Source organism: Marmota monax, unplaced genomic scaffold, assembly GCF_021218885.2.
Source record: "Marmota monax isolate L192 unplaced genomic scaffold, Marmota_monax_Labrador192_F-V1.1 WCK01_AAM20220418_F8-fsc00077, whole genome shotgun sequence".
Lineage (NCBI taxonomy): Eukaryota > Metazoa > Chordata > Mammalia > Rodentia > Sciuridae > Marmota > Marmota monax.
Genome location: NW_026694610.1, coordinates 2328186 through 2347157, shown reverse-complemented (window position 1 = coordinate 2347157; position 18972 = coordinate 2328186). Strand labels below are relative to the sequence as shown.

Genomic DNA, 18972 nt, shown 5'->3' with positions numbered 1-18972 from the left:
ATGGAGGTAAAGGCATCAAGAAGGAAATTGTGAGTTTGTTAAGAGACTCCTAAGACCAAAGCCATGGTAGTTTGTATTTATTTATCTTTATTTTCTTATATTTGCTTTCTTAAGGCAAATGGAATAGTCCTATGAGCAAAGCTGAAAGCCAGTAAGCAAACTCCCCAGGCCTTTGCAATGCTTTACACAGGATGAGAGATGAAGAAAGAGCATGCCCCCTTTGCCAGATGGTGTATAATGGGAGATTTCAGGTTGGGAATGCAGTTGTTATAACTTCAAGGGCTACTTGGTGGAAGCAGAATATGAGCCAATAACAACTGCATTTAAAGGTTTTTCAGATTCCCTTCCTTGTCTCCTGAAAAAGAGAGCTGTTGGTCACCAAGTGACCCACTCACTGTAAATTGAGCACAATCAGGGATTTCCTCTCAGACGAAGTAATGCTGTCATTGAAGCAAATGAGGAGAAACCAACCCCGTGGAAGTGACTTTTTAGAGGGATCCAGGCATCTCCCAGAAATGAATAAGATGAATATAATTCATTATAGTATTTTTTAAAGTTGAGAACATTTATTTTGATTATATATTCTGATATTTCACTTATGCATTAAATATATTCCCATAGTCCAAGGTCAAAAAGTACAAAAGGGCATAAAAAGAAAATACACCACCCATGAGAAAACAAAACCTCAAAAGTACTCCAGAATCTACTTCTTATGTGCTGTTAGAGGAATTTTATCAGTATAAAAATAAGTATAGGTTTATTATTTTCTTGCCATTTTGTAACAAATGATATCAAGGTATACAAAGTTTGCTTTTCACCTTGCTATTTCCCTCTATGCAATATTTTCTTGTATATTATTCTTTATTAGCCCATAAAAAGGTTTCTAATCGTCTCTCCAACTGCATTATATGGGTGTGCCATAAGTTATTTAAGCAATGCCCAATCAGTGGACACTTAGACGGCTTCTAATCATTAAATATTATTATACAGAGTGGCATAATGAATAATCTTGTACAAAAGTTATTTCACCCAGGTAAATAATAGCTGTAAGATACATTCCTACAGGTGAAATTGCCAGCTCTGAAATGTTATAGTTTTCATAAGTATTACTAATTTATACCCCAAAGAGGTTGTAGTAACTTGGTTCCCTCAATTGAGAGTTTTAAAAAAGAAACTTGCTGCTGCCACTGTCAGAAACAAGGATGAGTGGACTTTGTGGTTTGTGCAGGATGGCTAGATAGATGATTAAGGAAATCTATACAGTGGAAAAAATGCAGTTTCAGGATAGAATTAAGCAGATGCCAGTAATCTACCTGTCTGCTTCCAGAGCCCAGATTTAACTCAGAAGAGACACCTACAGCTTTCATTAGTATGATATATCCAGCGTTTGAAGCACTTTCACATATTTTATCATCTACCATCTTCGTACCGAACCAAGAGATGGAACAGGTTTTTTCCAAAACCTCACCCCTAATTTATCAGAAATTTAGAAGCTGAAACATGGAGTAACTTATCAAGGGTATTGAAGTGTAAGAGATACAGAGAGAAATCAAACTCCAGCAGCCAGGATCACTGCCATCTAGGCCAGCCCTTGTTCTTCGGGGAACAGCTTAGGGGATCCATCCTAACCACAGATAATTCCCCAGAATCCTTGAGCTGATAACCCGAGCATCTGAGCACAAAAGGGTCTCCACTGGATGCCAGGGCAAGATGAAATCAGGAAATTGGAGCAAGCTTAATTATTGTATCTCATAGAGTGACATAGAAGTGAGCAAAACAGAGGCTTTGAAGGAACAAGAGGGAATAGATGGAGATGGGACACCCTCGCTGCACCCAAGCATGCAACACAGGAGCCAAAGATGCAGCAGAGAACTTGGAAATCTTTTAATATATTTCATTTCCAGTCTCTACTCCTTCATAACAATAATTTTTTCTCTAGAAAAGAAAGACAACAGGTTATGATTATTTCAGTTGCTATTTCTAGAAAGGTTTTTTTTAATAACAGGGAATTAGACACATAAAAGATTTGTAGGATTATTTGTGAATTAAACTGTCATGTCACATAGATTCTGTTTGTTTGTTTTTGTTTTACTTTGTGCTAGGGATTGCACCTTGCTCGTGCTAAGCTTACCACTGAGCTACATCCTCAGCCTCACAGTTTTAGGACAAGAACACCTGGTTTTTCTCAGAACTCCAAGGTTCTTCTCATAGTTGTCCCTCCGAGTCACATGTGTGGACTTGTGTCTGCACCCTGCCTGGTCACCAGTCACCAGAACTGGTTCCTCTGGGAACTTCTGGTGGAGCAAGGATGGAGCAGGTATTTTCCACCTCCAGCAACAGGAAATACCAAAGGACAAAAGATTAAGCCTGGCCAGGACCCAAATCTCTCAAGGATGTGGGAACAGAAAGGTGGGGGAGCTTTGAGAGGTTGCCTCCACCACAGAGCAGCTTCTCACCAGAAAATGCTTGGAAGTTTGGGCTCAAGGGAAAGACCAGGGACCAGCAGAACTCTTGCAGGTAAACTCACCATTTATGCCTTTTTCCCATTTGTAAAACAGCCAATCGAACTTTAGGTCTACCAAGTTCATCAGGCTGGCGTGAGACAGACTTACGACTTCTCCAAATTGGACCAAATCCTGAAATAGAAGCTTTTATTTGCTTTGTCAAATAATTATTTATTGCATACTTGCCATAATCACTGTAATGGTCAAATTTATGAGGTATTCCTCCTAGGCATTATCAAGGGGTTTAGAATTCATTAGAAGAAACAAGATGAATTCATTTAAAGCAACTAAACTCTATAATGCTTTTGGTTTACATGATTCTTTTAAACTCAGAACTTTTAGCTGAGAACGTGAAAGTTCAAGAGGACCTTATCCCCCACCTCTAACATGCACAGACAGCATGTGTAGAGAACCCAAGGCCTTGTGCATGCTAGGCAAGCTCATTAGGGTTTTAAATACCATTTGTTCCACTCTATCCCTCCCACTTTGCAGATTAAAAAAAAAAAATGAAAGAAGCCCAAAGTGATGATATGATTTGAAGATGTGGAAACTAGCAGATCTAAGTTGGACAATGCATTTTGACACATCAATGCAGATGGCTCATTCTTTCTAGGCTTCAGCTCTTTGTCAATGATATAGTGATATTGAATTCTATAGATTTGTTAGGGAGATTAATTTATTTGCATAAAGTACCAACTAGCCTAATTTACTGGCAGAATCCGGCTCAGTATCCTCATCTCTGACTCAGTTCATGATCTGTCAAGAACATTCCACTTGCTTTCCCCTCTACTCAAAAAATGTGTCTCATGAGAAGCTACCCTTGAGAATCGAGAGACCTAAGCTTATAAGAAAGTGTAGTTCATTCAAGATGCATTTACATAGGTAATGAGAAAGAGAAGGAAGTCACACAGTTCTGATTAGAGGGGATGTTCCTTAGAATAGGCTACTATGCTCACAAAGCACAATGGGAACTTACCTGGGAGCACAGAGCAAACATTTCTGCATCCAGGAAGTGTGTTCCACAGCAGCTGGGGGCCAGGCACTGGCAGATGCTGGTCATCTAAAAGAGAATAAGTCATGCTCTTTGCTCATGCATTCAACAATACCTTAAACACCTATCATGTGTCAAGAAATATTTTAAGGGCTTAATATACATCAGTGAACAAAACTGACCAAAAAAAAAGCTCTTATTTCAGGGAGCTTACATTTTAATAGGCAGAAATGACAATGAATAATAAGTTAGAAACTTATGCTGTATTTTGGAAAGTGATAAGAACTTTTGAACCAAATAGAGCCACCTAAGGCAGAAGGAAATTGGGGGTAGGCCTTATTAAGAATGTGACATGTTGACTAAGTGTTAAAGAAAGTAAACCCTGTGAATACCTGGAAAGAGAGTTCTAGGCCAGAGGAAGAGCCAGTGCAAGGAACATTCAGTGGAATTGTATCTGAATTAATGGAGGAACAACAAGGAGGCAAAGTGGGAACAGAGGGGGAGGGGAGCCCTTGGTATGGTGGAGCCCATAGGGAGCAGGCCAGGAGCAGACATTGCATGGCATGACGTGTCCGTGCCATCTGAGTTGGAGAGCCAATGGAGGAAGCAGAGGAGTAACATGCTGACTTGGGTGTTAAAAGGGACCCTCAGGGTGTTGTGTTGGGAATAGGCTGCAGAAAGGCAAAGTGGAAACAGGGAAACCAGTCACAAGCTGGAAGATGGTGATATTCAAACCTTGGAGCCCTCATTTCTAAATTAAAAGAAAAAAAAAATACCCGAGGCATAGGAGGCAAAGGACTTATGCAGGGTCACAGAGAGTTAAAGGCAGGGATAGGCCTAGAATCCCAACATCTTTTATTCGCCAAACATCTAAAGAGCATCTCTTTGAAGTATGTCTACTCCACACTAGAAGCCTGGTGAGGAGGCCCAGAGACTTTTCAGGTTAGACAGACACTAACCACCGAATGTATGTGTGAGCCTGGGACATGAGGCTCACTCCAAACAATAGACTATGGCAAACTAAGTTTCTTTTCTGCATCTGAGCTCCTTTGGGGCACCACTTTTTCTTTTCTTTTGTTTTTCTTTTTGGAGCATTTTGCATTGTGAGTAATAACTCTAGAAGTCTTTGGTCTGCCAGTATGCTCAGGACAAAAGTTGTGGATGGAAGAAAAACGAACAAGATTTTACTATTTGAAACTTCGACACTTAGTAAAAGTTAAATGGGTTGATTTGATCTAAATTTCACTACCAACTGTGTCTCATCCTTTCACTCTTAAAATGTTTTCATGGATCTTAATATTTCCAATAGCTTTATTGGATGAAATCTGTATCAAATTCTTAAAATAGATGTTTAAGTTTTAATTTGGTGTGTGTGGATAGCCTTATAAACAAGCCCAACGTGTATTCTTCCTGAGGCTCCAAGGAGCATATTTTGTCTTAGTTTAGAAAGTGAGATGACATTTAATCTTCCAAAGAAGTATTTGATATGTAGATTCCCTAGGGGAAACACTGAACCCCTGATGGAATACCTTCTTGAGTTTTTCGTAGGCAAGAAAAAGTATTTAAAACTTAAATACATTTTAAATTTAAAAATGCATCTTTGTTTATAGCACTCAACCAGCACAGTTGATTTTGATGACCTTAAACATCCTAATTAAGATATTTTCTAGACTCTGGAAATCTTGTTAAAATACTTCGGCAAGAATGCTATAAGAGGGCTGGGGTTGTGGCTCAGTGGTAGAGCACTTGCCTAGCATGCATGAGGCACCGGTTCAATTCTCAGCACCTCATATTAAAAAATAAATAAAATAAAGTCCATTGACAACTAAACAAAATATTTTTAAAAATAAAAAACAATGCTAAAAGAATGTGAACCTAAAGTAGGCAATCTAATGATCGCTCATGACACCCATGTGTTGTATAATGTCACAAAGATGCAAATTTGGGAAAGTTTGTTTCAGCTCTAACACTTCCTACACATTTATTTTTGCAGAGTAATCAATAATGAAGATCTGTCCTTTCGCATTGAGGATGTTGTGGCTATAGAGCTTTTTATGAGCTCTTGGGCCATCTATCAATATGTTTCAAATAATTGCCCACTGATCGAGTTCAGTTTTTCAGAGACTGAGTTCCTTTACCAATGGGAAACAGAAGTGCTAAGACCTCATCCTGCTGCCTCTCATTGGTAGGGAGGGCAGAGTGAAGAGCACTCTCAGAAGTCTGTGACTGGGCTGTGAGAATACATTTCAGGGAAGCCTTTTTGTATTGCTGGGCTAGAATGTAATCAGAAAACTGCACTGCTTACCCAAAACAGCAGTCCTTTGCATTCAGAGAATTTCCTCTTGATTTGATGCTGATAGCTGGCTGACCCTACCACTGGCTTGGCACAAAGAGCTGAAGAAAAATGTCTTTTGTTTATTTGTTCAACAAATGGGTTGAAAAGAGCTAGATGTTACTTCATTAAGTAAAAGCAACAAAATCTTTCCCCAACTTAAGCTCTAGGTTTAGTTAACTTAAGGCAAAAGAGAATTTTTAAAGTAGCAAAATATTGTGTACTAACTTCGGCTCCTTAAATTAGTAGATGGCTATCACAAGACTGTGAGTACAGTATAGGGTGTGACAAGTCTGAGCTCTGGGGCTGGACAGAGCTTACTTTGACTGCTCACTGTGACCTTGAGCAAGCAGCTTGACCCCTCTAAGCCTTCCACGCTCCGCTCTGCACCAGCTGTGTGGTTTTGGTGATTCACCTGCCCTCTCAGTGACTCTGGTTCTTTGTGTGATGTGGATAATAGTCCTGGTCTCAATGGTAGGCGCTCGCCTAGCACACGTGAGGCACTGGGTTCAATCCTCAGCACCACATGAAAATAAGATAGATGTATTGTGTTCACCTACAATTAAAATATATATTTTTTTAAAAAAAAGTCTGCGAACCCTGCTTAGAGGCTGAGGCAGGAGGATCGAGAGTTCATAGTCAGACTCAACAAAATTTGCAAAGGCGCTAAGCAACTCAGTGAGACCCTGTCTCAAAATAAAATAAAATAAGCCTGGGGATGTCGCTTAGTGGTCAGCTGCCCCTGAGTTCAATCCCTGATACCAAAAAAAAGAAGGTGAACCCTGAAATAGGCTTTTATTTCATGTCCTTTCCACTTCTATTACACATGGTTTCCAATGAGTAAAATGTGGGCAGATGAGGGGAAAGGCAGGCTATTTTAGTTAACAAACTTTATATGAGCGTAATTAAATCATTCCATTAAAAAGGGATTTGGCATAGCACCTTCATAAATAAGAAGACCTATTATGTGTTCCAAACTTATAGTGCCAAGTGCCTCTGGAGGACCCAAGATCATTACTCAAGGGTGTGCACAACATAGTTAACGGTTAAAGATACTGAAGACCTGGGGACCAGGCTCCTTTGAAAACTAACCTCAGGCCCTGTCTACAAGGGTGTGTTTGTGTTTGAGAGGTATTAAAAGAGTAATAGAAAGAGCGCTTGGTTTTATTTAGAATCCCTCAGGTCATCCATTTACTATCTTGGTAAGTTTGAGCTGAGTAACTGACCTCGGAGCATCAATTTATTCATATTTAAAATAGATATGATAATATCTACCTCATAAAGTTGGGATGAGGGTTAAACACCACCATTAACACACAATAAAGGCTCCCCAACATAATCTCCTCTTTCCCAAGAAGATAACTGACTCATTTGGCAAACCCACCGACTGCAAAAAGACCAAAGCATACACAGGAACAAAACTGATTCAGACTATATCTGAACTTGCTGTCACTCTAAACCACTTCACTCTTCAAAACCTTTGACCTAAAACTGTGCCTTTGAAATTAGGGATGTAACCCTCTCTACTATTCCTACTATAAAGAAGAGCTTTTAAAAACTGTGTGTTCTGTACTGGAGAATATCAAGAAACAGACACGTAATAGAGGGATTGATGGCAGAACGGCACTTCCAGGCAAGACCAGCTTGTTGACTATAAGGAGACACTCATAAAAATCACTACCTTTGGAGACTTTGCCTCCCTGTCTGTTTGGCCTTTGTTCTGTTAGATATTTGTTTAGCAGGTTGGAGAGCTAAGGCATTGTCAGACACATTGCTAGAATGCATTCACTGTGCTGGCTTTCTTTCCCTCCTCTCACTCAAGTGAAAATTGGTCATCCTGAGTAAATGTGGTTTTGGGGGGAAGAGGAGAGAAGGCAGTGGAACACCCCAGGAAGAAAGAGGCTGGACTGAGCCAGCCCCACAGAGGAAGTAGAGTCAGCATTGACACGAGTTAGACTTTGGGAGGTGGAATCAAGCACATCTACTATTTAGAAGGAATAATTGTTTCCTCCATCCACACTGATTTGTCTCTTGTTTGCACAATGTACATCACTAGAAGAACAGCATTCTATCAATTATTACTAGATTATAAATTAACTAGGTTATCTAGACCAACCAGGATACTACCTGCTCTTGGAAATATTATCATATGTGAATAAATGCATTTCTAATAACAAACATAGATATGAATTTGTAAAAGCAAGTCTGACTTTAAATTGACATTTGAGGGATGTCTGAAATTCCTAATAGCTTTATATGTAGCAATTCTAGGCGACCAAAATGAGTTTCTAGTAGATATTGAGCACATTTTTTGTTGTCATTGAATGACAAATGCTTGAATATAAATAAACATCAATTCCAGTAAAATCACATTTGATTAGAAATAAAGCAAAATATTTGTTCATAATTTTATTAAAAGATAAAGAACTTATCTCTGTGTGACTTGGCTTTTACGTGAACAAGCAGGAAAGATTCAACCAAAGCCTTTCGTTAATTCTTATGTGTTGTGGATGCTGCTGTGTTACATAATGGACTTTGAAAATCAGATTAAAATGCTTTACCCCAAATTGAGTTCCAGGATGATTAAAGTTTAGGTACTTTAAAACAAAGAAAACAAACAAGCAAAGAAATAAAAAATGAGTTAAAGATTTATCAAACTTGAGAGGAGAAGGAAATTAAAGTTATAACTTTTGCTGAGGATTGAACCCAGGGCCTTGTGCATTTGAGGTAAGCACTCTACCAACTGAGCTATATCCCCAGCCCTAAACTTATAACTCTTGAAGAAATCACCTACTAAAAAAGGAATGCACACATTAGTTTGCAAAAATGAAAAATACCTGCGTATTTTAAAGTAATAATAAATATAAAGAAATTAGAAAAATCATTAAATATTTGATACATAGGTAAACAGTAATTATCTTTACTAAATAAAGAGTCTATACCAAACATGTATGCACACATACATAAACTCAATCTATTCAGATTAATTGGATGCTTATAGAAAATACAATCAGAAGATATGGTCAACATCATTAAATATTAAGTAAACCCAGAAGAAAACATCACATAATGTTACACATCCCATTAGCAAAAGATCATTTAGACTTGTCCTAACACTCTTTCTACAATAGTACTCTCCTCCAGGGAGAATAGGAAGTAAATTCTCATTGACTATAGGAACATTAAACTGATAGGAAGACAGTTTGATAACATGGATTGAAACAGTTGTATCCTTTAAGGTACTGGTCCCCTTTCTCTAACATTGCACTAAAAAACTACTCCTAGTTGGAAAGTAGCCTTCACATATTCACCATGATGTTCTTCAGTCTAAACCACCCAAGTATTAAATGACAGAGGAAGGATTCGGTAAATACTGAGACAGTTCTTGGATCTGACATCATGACAGCTAAAGGTGCTGTTATGGTGACTATATATGGGAAAGTACAGTCTCTGTGATTCCCATATATGTAGCTATATTTCAGAACATTCTAGAAAGAAATTTGCTAAAGCACTAATGATGTTTGTCTTTGCTCTGTAGGAGAGGTACAAGGATGCAAGGTGTTAAGAGTGTTGGATTAGAGTGGAAACTGCCTAGGTTTGAACACTAGCTCTGCCACTTGAGAATATTTGACTTTGGATAATTTTTAAGCTCACTATGATTATGTTTTTTCATCAGTAGATTGGCGGTAAAATAGTACCTACCTCCTGGCGTTGTATTCAGGGATTAAATTACTAAAGCAGACAAAGCCTAGACAGTGCCTAGAGTATAGTGAGAACTCGGTAGGCATTAGCCATTTCCTTTTTATATTAGTGGTAGACCCAATACAGCCTTTTGCCCCATCTTCCTGCATTTTACAAAGCAGCTTTGCCCTCTTGCGTATATTACTGTTACACTGTGGGTGAAAAAACAATCACTATTTTCCTGAAGGCTCTGAAAACTGGGTCAGCTGTATTTTCTAGTCACACACATTCAGACCCTTATTAGATTATCACAGGCTGTAGTTGGAGAATGGATAACTTCATGGTTGCTGAGGCTCAAGAATTGAAACTCAAGTTGCAGTGACAATTGTGGGGAACTTTGTGTCCCATTTCATAAGAGAAATAGCCCATTTCATAACAAGTTAGGAAAGTTCAATTTCTGTAAAGGGCTGCTTGCATCTTTTGGAAATTCTTGTGTGTCTCCCCAGTTTTCTTTCCTCCTCCCCCATTCCCACCCCCAATCTCTAGCTTTTAGGTAACTCTCTACTGAGTAGTTTCTTTTCTCTATAATTGACATGGACTTTAAATATATGAAATATAAAATCACGTTTTAATAAAAACCAAATTTTACTATATTTATATAAGTAATTTTTGAGGAGGTGCTAGGGATTTAACCTAGGGGTGCCTTAAACTGAGCTACATTTCCAGCCATTTTTATTTTTATTTTGAGACAGGATCATGCTAAGTTGCTGATGCTGACCTTGAACTTGCAATCCTCCTTCCTCAGGGTGTAAGGAAATTTTCTTTAGCAAGGAAAGTAAGTTAGGGAGAGGGGAGAGAGAAAGAATCAATTTGTTTTTGTGCCTTCATTAATTTCTGAAAATGTCAATAAGTATCATGCATCATTTGATTTACATATGAAGTTATCATTCTAAGAATATTTTTGAGGTTCCAGGAACAGAAGGGAAACTAAGGAGGAACTTGCTTTCTCTTTTCCCTATTTGCCCTCAAGTTTTCAGGGGAAATTTTTGGGAAAAGTTGGCTCACTTTGAAGTCTTCTCTTGCCAGCAACTAACAAGTCTGTATAATACAGTTGCCAAGGCAATGTCAAGACCATGTAGACAGAGGAAGAAAATGTGGTGTGCAGACAGGAGATGGTAAAACGGATTAGCAGTATGAGCAGGAAGGGTTTGTTTGTTTTTTTTAAATTGGAAAAAAAATAAAATCACATTATCCTTTATAAGTGGTTATACCAGCAGTTCTAACGTCTGTTATTGTAAATGAACTTCATTATAATAAGTTCTTTTTTCCAGATCACCTTGTTCATGAGGACATGATTTGTTTCTTGATTATTGTTCCTCTATACCAAGCCATGTCAAAATGAATTCTACTGCATTCAAGTTAGACAAAGAAATTTTTCATTTGCCCAAACCAAAACATTTTTTTGTAAGTTCTTCTTGAAGCCATGGATCCAGCCAAACCCTTCCAAATAATGATTGCAAAGATAGATGCTCCCAAATCTGTACAAATATTTGCTGATTGAATAAATTTACTCTTGTCAGGCATGAGTAACCACCAGCCAAATACTTGCTCATTTTTCTAGGACTGCTGCTTTAGTTTTCAAAAAGCTCAATTTCTCTTTCTTTCTTTTTTCTTTTTCCCCCTTCCTTCAGGTACAATCCTTGGATTTACCCTCCGACCATACAAAATGAGCTACAGGGAAATTAAGTACTTCTCCTTTCCTGGGGAGCTTCTGATGAGGATGTTACAGATGTTGGTCTTACCGCTCATTATCTCCAGTCTTGTCACAGGTACCATTTGCAGATTTTGATATTGGTTTGTTGTTGTTGTTGTTTTAAGTGTGCTTGTTGCAAAAGATCACTTAGAAAAGCAAACGGTTTGGTTTCTACTGGATGCATGCTCTACTCTAGAAAAATAAAGTCCCTTCAAAATGATGGAAAGGAGGCTTTAGTAATGCATGAATGATTATAACTCTCATATTTTACCAATCACAAGAGAAAAATGGATTCAAACAGCCATGTAATCTGGTCTGCCTCACCATGGAAGAGGTGCCCTGCTAGACACCACACGTCCAGCTTTCTCTGACCACAGTGATGTAGTTGACAACAGCGTACAACAGGTCTGTTTTCTCACCCTCTTATCCCACCCAGATAACATCTGGTTGGACAGCCTATTAGCTATTGATGCAAGAATGCTTGTTCTCAGAGCCACCAGGACTTGAGCGGGAGCCTTCTTGGAAGCCTCATCAAGAGGTAATGCCCACAACACACTCACCAATTCTGCTGCCACCAACACTTTGTCTTTTCCTGGTATACCCGCATGATTTCATTTCCTTCTCCAGTTACCCCTCACCCCCATTACCTTTTATTCTGGGAGGAGAGTGGGGAGGGGGTGGGAGATTTCCCTGTTGGATATTTTGTTAGTTGCCACTTGAATTTTTAACCAGTGGAAGCTTTGCAGGATACCTTTCGATTTTCCATGACAGTGAGACAGTAGTTCACCCCTGCATGGAAAAAGGCTAGAGTCACTGGCATATTGATTGACGAATACAGACTGAGCCAAGAAGTGGTAGAGAAACATTCCTGTGAATTCCTCCCTGCCCACTCTTCTGTCTCCCCATAGCACATCTCTGACTCAGAGAAGGAATTTCCATAGACACTGCCCCAGCAGGATGGTTTCTGGGTTTGTAGCTAAAGCCCAGAACTCAGGTATTACTGACCCTGTTCTCTTTTCCCCCTTAGGCAGACCACTTCACCTCTGTGTGAGCTATCTCTGAGCATCTTTCCCCTTCTTCCCAGGGAGTTCTCAAAGATACTTATAATCTCCTTTCAAGATCTCTGTGCAATGAAAATTTCATAGTGCAACTCGAAAGTCATGAGGCAACATTCTATCACATGCCTTGGAGGGCTGACCATTACTTGGACAGGAACTGAGTTAGATTTTTTCCTCAATGCCTTGTAGATCTCAGCTGGCTCCCACATGTCCAGAGCCCTAAACAAGTAATTTCATGTATACCAGCTTGTATTAGAGGATGGATTGCACACAAACCAGTCCTGTAGACCTTTGGGGTACTTGTTTGTGAAACTGGTCTAATCCATTGCTAAGGAGGGGTAATCGTAGCAGCTTCAATTCTTATCACAGAAACTATATTCAACGCTGACCTGAGGGCATATTTTCATTTTGTTATCCATTTTTCTAGGGAAACAAATTATTTACATAAAACATGGGTCAGAACCCACATCCAAGTTTTTATTTAGTAGAACAATGAGTCCCTCTTCATCCCCCTACTTGCGAGGCATCCAAACTGAGAACATATAATTTTCCTGGACACAAACCAAAGGGTCTTGGGTTCCTTATCCTGGCTCTTCCAGAGTGGAACCAGTATCAAGAGGTTTCTGCTTTTACATAATTGTGCTGGAAACCCACAGTGTTGCTGTTAAGAAGAGAAAAGCCCTTAAATGATACAGTTTTTAATGTGCTACTTTTGTAGCAGACTCAATCCACATTTACCTTGAAGTAGGATTCCTTGGTGTTTTTAATAATTAGTAATCAACTTTATAGAAGGAATTTGTTGCATCATTTTGCAGAAAGAAAAAAAATCTATGATGCAGTCCCTTTGCTTGGTTAAAAAGAAATTTTGTTCAAACCTTGAAGAAATTATCAATATTTACAATATTGTTATTAAACAGAAAGGAATTATAAGCTTCAAACAACCAATATTAAATGGTTTTTATAATGTAATCTAATTGCGTTTTGGGAGTGTTGCCACATGGGACCATTAAGAGAGTCTTAGCTCTTACCCAGGACTGTGTTAAGACAAGGAGCCTGAGGACCATAATTTAGCTTTGCCAAAGATCTTTCTAAGGTGCTAGTCTCAAAGGAGTAATTTCCAAGCTACACAGTAATTTAGATACTTATGATCAATTAAAATGCATGATTGATTTAATAAGAATTTCCTTCATGTCTTTGAGTAAAATCATTCTAAACCAAAGGGTGTGATCTATTGGGAATGGCAGGGGGGAATTTTTTGCAAATTAAGCCAACCCCTGAGGATCCCTGTGTGTGTTGAGAAATGTTACTGGGGAACCTGTTGCCTAGGGAAAGAACAAAGGAAGGCTCCATTCTGTTAGGATGGAAAAACAATCTCAAATGTTTCCAATCTTCAAGCTGGTAACATATATATATGAAGCTGCCCTTTCAGACTGCTTTTTGTTTTCTTACTTTGATTGAGTCATGGATACAGAGAAATATTTCTCCTCAATGGGAGAAGGATCATGGACAAATGTAATGATAAGTAAGAAGTGATTACACTGCAGAACAAGCAGACAAAAGAGAGGCAAGGACACTGTTGGGACTTGAAAAGTAAGACTAATCACCTCCTGCCAATCATTGCCACATATCAACAAGGGCCAAATCTTCCTGGTTTTCTAGAGAATGTTGTGATCCAAATTTTTAAAAGCTCTTTATCAATGTTAATGCATTTTTAAATGTTGATATAATTCACTAAACAAAACACTGCAAGGCAAGCAAAGTGTATCTATCGGGCCAGTCCAGCATCAAAACTCAGGTCTGGATGTCGGTGGTAATAATGAGAAATGCACTGCTCAATTCATTCACCCGTAAGGCTGTCACTGGGTTTCATATTTTGCCTGACACAACCAATGGCAGTTCCATGCTAAAGATTGATTTGCAACAGTGAAATTAGCTACTGACCGCCATGTTTATTGCTGGCTTAGCATAGCTATTGCAAAGCCTCTCCCCTCCATCTTCTGGGTATGACCACATTGTTTAGAATCTGTTTTAGTCTATTTTGCACAAGACAAGAACATCATAGTAAGAACTCAGAGGTCACACTCCCATAGAAAGTATTTCCTAGCAGAAAAACTTAAATGATTTTAAGTTCAATGCCTGAGGGTCTGCACAGATGGAAATGAAATTCCATTAATTTGTTATTGCATTTCTTGGACTAAGCATTCTGTTTTGGAAGATTCTAGAAAACAGGTTATATATTTAATTGAATGAAGTCATGTTTAGTTTCACTGAGTGGAGTTTTGCAGTCCTGGGAATCAAACCCAGAACCTCGTGCATACTAAGCAAGCACTCTACCACTGAGCTACATAACCAGCCCTGAAACCATGAAATCTAAGCTAGAGTTTTGTACTTGAAACATCTGTGTTTGTGAGTTATGGCTCCTAGACCCCTGTAAGCCACGATTTCCTTGTCCTGAATTGAAATTCAAATCTTTCCAAACATCCCTGGTGTGTATTAGCATTCCAGAAGCTGCCAGGGAGAAGCTGGGAGAAAGCCTAATGGCTACATTTGTACTCAAGTACCTATTTTTTTGAACAAGAAGAATATGTCTGTGCCAACACACCACACAATAAAATAGGGATTTGGCACCAATTTCTATTGATTTGGTCAGGATAAGCAGCCAAACTAGATATTTCATGCCAGAAATATGAGTTGGCTTGGCTGACTTCACCTGATTGAAATTCACTGGATAACAATTAGACAACGTATCTGGTTGTACAGTGTAGACATAGCCATCACCCCCTCTTTACTTTTGAATTTTTTTAGAAAGCTAGTGTGTTCTTCTCTTCCATTCAAAGTGTGCACTCCCCTCAATCACTCATCGCAAAAGAAGGTTCATGTCTGGAAGTGGGGAGCTTTTGGCAGACCGTCTCTGTGGAGTGGGACATATTATAAGTGAAAGGGGATGACAGGGGGGCATCAATAGTATCTACAGTAGCCATGTGGGGGCCTTCAGGAGGGCACGTTGGAGTGGGATGGTAAAATAGATGAAGTTTATCCTGTAACGTCCATTCACAGCTGTTTTACTGTGTGAGACCTGGGCTGGTCACTGGGGATTCCTGAATACAAAAGAAGTCCCGTAAAGAAAGAAAACTTCCCAAATCGCTTAACTGATGCAATCTATGTAAGCAAATTTCTACATTAATGACACTGGTTCTCTGAACTCCCCACAAGAAGGACGAGGCAATTGCATTGACTGTCTTAAGAACATGATCCCAAATCTGATTTTCATAGTCATGGCATCTTCACCCCAAAGCCAACTAGTCCAACATTTTCCAGCCTAGGCACCATTCCTGTTCTCACTTACTTTAATTCTACTTTAACATACTTTTTTTTTTAACAGTGCTTCAAATCATTACCAAAAATGGGAACTTCTTGTTCCTTTTCTTGTGAAGCAGATAGTAAATAGCAGTGTTATGAAATTTTGAATTGATAGAGTTGCCTGACAAAGACTCTGAGAAACTCAAACACCCGCCGCCACTCTCATAATTTAAAAAAAGGAAAAAAGAGGGAGGTGTAAGCAAATGTGTTCAAGGGCGACAAGTAGCTAAGACTGTCTTTCCTACAATCTGAAGAATTGAAGGAGAGATGAAAAGAATTACTATCTTACTCTATGATTTAATTTTAATTAAGAAAAGGTTTCCGTGCCACCAGAGCCATCGTATCTCCTCCACTCAGGGAAACACTGATGTGATCCAGCCATTCTGTCCAAAAGATTATCCAACTTCCACCTGAACATGTCCAAAGACGTGACCTCTTTAAAACCCATTTATTCTTATACAACTAACCATGTATCTTTGTATCCAAAGTAAAACAAACAATTCTTTCTTAAAGAAAAACCAAACAACACACCTGCTTGCCTGTGACCACCTCTCTGTGTGACAAGTTCTATAATGTGTCAAATTAAAAGGCAGTGTCCCTTTAAATCTATAAACCGGTGAACTCAATGGAATGTGTGACTTGACAATAGTTAAAGCCAACAAGCTGGAATCTCTTACCTGAGAAAATAATGAAAGTAAAAGCAATAAGTGTTGTACCTCAAAGTATGGCTGTTTGGCTTTAGAGAAACGACAATAAGAGTGGGCTGAAGTTTGTCATTTCATTGATCACAACAGGCCAAAAAAAAAAATGAGCTTAAAAAATAATTTGTTCTTGAGCTGGTGAGCGTTTGTTTAAGGCTTGCAAAAATGAGAGCCAGAATCATTTAGGAGAAATTTAATATTTTAGACGATACATTGCCAAGGCTCTGGTGTGTAGCTCAAGCCAGTTTGGATAATCTGAGCAGTCACAGTCAAGAAAGAGGCCATAAGTTACACACACATACTGTATTGGAATAAAAACTGTCTATCTTGGATGGGGAAGTGTTTCTTTAGGCTTCCCTTTCTTTCTCTGAAGAATAGGGGTGAAGATGGTCCCATAGGTGTGAGGATTTATGCCTGGCACATAGTATGTGCTCAAGCAGTGGTAACCACTGGCACTAAGAGCTGTCAGCTGGCCTCTGGCTGTTCTCACTGTGCAAATGAAAATTCAAGAGCAAGAAGAGAGAGCTTCAGTTCAGGAGCACATAATGAAGGCTGCAGATTCCAGGAGTCTCATTTGTCTATGATCCTTGCGGCAACCACTTCCCTATTAAGGTAAATTAAAGAAACCATAAAGTTAACCCAGTAACAACATGGGAAACGGAGAAAATTCCTTGCTCACCACTGGAGGGGATTGGTTTCTGCCCTGCAGCATGGGACTTGACTTCCTTATCGCAGCTGCATAATTCCAAATATTATCATTGGTTATACAACTGCCCAGTTTTCCCTGAGAAGCTCAGCCCCAGTGTGTGGCACCCTGCATTCTGCCAGGCAGCGAATTCCACATGCAGCTCACACGCCGCGAGCTGAGACTTTACAGCTCACCAACACTTAAGGCAAACTGTGTCTCTGTCTCCACACTGGAACACACCTCATGGCCACTTGGAAACACGTCAGCTGTAGAGAAGCTCCAGTCCAGGACATTGGAAGCCTGTAGGCTGGTCTTGCATGATGGTGTCTGCAGGACTGATCACACTGTGGGCATGGAGGCTGAGCCATGCCTATATACTGGGAAAGGTTGTAGGATATAGTGGAAGAATCCATCTCTGCGGTAAGGCAATCCCCCAACTTCTTTGTATCATGGAGAAAGGAAATCTGGAAAATCAAATGCTGCTTTCCCTCCATGGATTTGGATTTTGGTGAGATGCAGACAAAGTCTACTCTTTGTTACAGACAACTTCATTCGGTAAACAATTTGGGAGGCTTCCTATGTGCCAAGTAATTTCTAGGACCTAAGGATACCCAAATGTCTTCCAGGGTTCACAGTCTGGTTCATGGTTCTGTGATTGCAACTGAAAGTTGCAAGGGTAAAAGGCAGTAGGAGCCTAGTGAGGGAACCAAAGGGGAAGGCACACTGTAACCTTCCCTCTTCCCCTGGCTCCCAGTACTCAGGCCATCTTGCCATTAAATGACTCTGAGCAGGGAAAAAAGGGACATTTTTTTTTCCTGACACGTGAGTATTTCACCATTAAATGCAGTAAGAACCAGAGCTGGAGACCTGTGTGAAGTCCCCAGCAGAAGTCACCACAAGGAATGTGGTTTTGCAGATGGGCAGTCAGAGAGAAGACATGCTTGACAGGATTTCGATTCTGCAATTTGTATACGGGGTAAAAATGGGAGTTCATAACCCACTTGAATCAAAGTGTGAAATATGATATATCAAGAACTATGTAATGTTTTGAACAACCAACAATAAAAAAATTAAAAAAAAAAAACTACACACACACACACACAAAAAAAATCTGTCTCTTTCAAGAGGGCCCAGGAGATTTATGGGCTCCTGAGTTAAAAGAGATGTGGAAGTAGCATGGGCTGCCTTATTCCCCTCCCCTCTCCAGTACCCCTAGAGGGTTACCACCCAGTGGTTCCATTTTAGAAGGTCTCAACTACTGAACCCAAAGGCTATCTTCTGTGAGATCCACCTCTTGGTCCTAATTGTGCTATAGGAGCAACAGAGGAGGACACTTTTTCAGACAGTTTCAGGAGAGTGCCTGGTATCTCTTTGCACACCTGAGCCCCAGCTGGGTTCCTGGTGCTTCTTATGTGCCTGTCTCTAGGTGCTCCACCATCCTGTTCACCTCCCACACCCACTGTGGTCCCAGGACTGACCCTGGTGCTCCAGCTGCCATGTGACTGGGGAGGGACAGTGATCTGCACCCAGTGCTTCTTAACACAGTTTGGTACCAACTGCAGCAACTCAGTGAAATTGGAGAGAGTTGGGTGCTCTTGGGAAGTCTTGTACTAAAAAACGAAGCAGTTCTTCCATTGAAAGAGCAGAGCCTTGGGCTCCAGGCTCAGTGTGAGCTGCTGCTTTTCCAAAGGGCTTGGTGAGTAGGAAAGTCTCATCTGTGAATTTCTTCACTTTCAAGGTAGCCTGTACTTTGGGTCAATTCTGGTTTGGAAGAAATTTTTGAAATTTTTTTTTTTAAGAGAGAAAATTTAAAAGCTTCCTTTAGAAAAAAAAAAGGAGTCTCTTCTCCCCTTGATTATCAGTGTAATAACCTCTTTCCTGACCCCCTGCTGATGCATGTTTCC

At 39.6% G+C, this 18972-nt stretch overlaps 1 protein-coding gene and 1 long non-coding RNA gene across 3 annotated transcripts in view; both read left to right on the top strand.

The window, feature by feature from the left end:
• Slc1a3 (solute carrier family 1 member 3) overlaps positions 1–18972 on the top strand; it is a 78220-nt gene that overhangs the window by 10561 nt on the left and 48687 nt on the right. For both annotated transcript variants that reach the window (XM_046422341.2, XM_058572072.1), the window contains exon 3: positions 11200–11337. In XM_046422341.2, the coding sequence (XP_046278297.1) occupies positions 11200–11337 (138 nt within the window). The remainder of the gene's footprint in view (positions 1–11199; positions 11338–18972) is intronic.
• On the top strand, positions 11351–18152 carry LOC131423315 (uncharacterized). The gene is made up of 2 exons (XR_009224700.1): positions 11351–11799; positions 12289–18152. It is a non-coding gene; the product is annotated as an uncharacterized LOC131423315 (long non-coding RNA).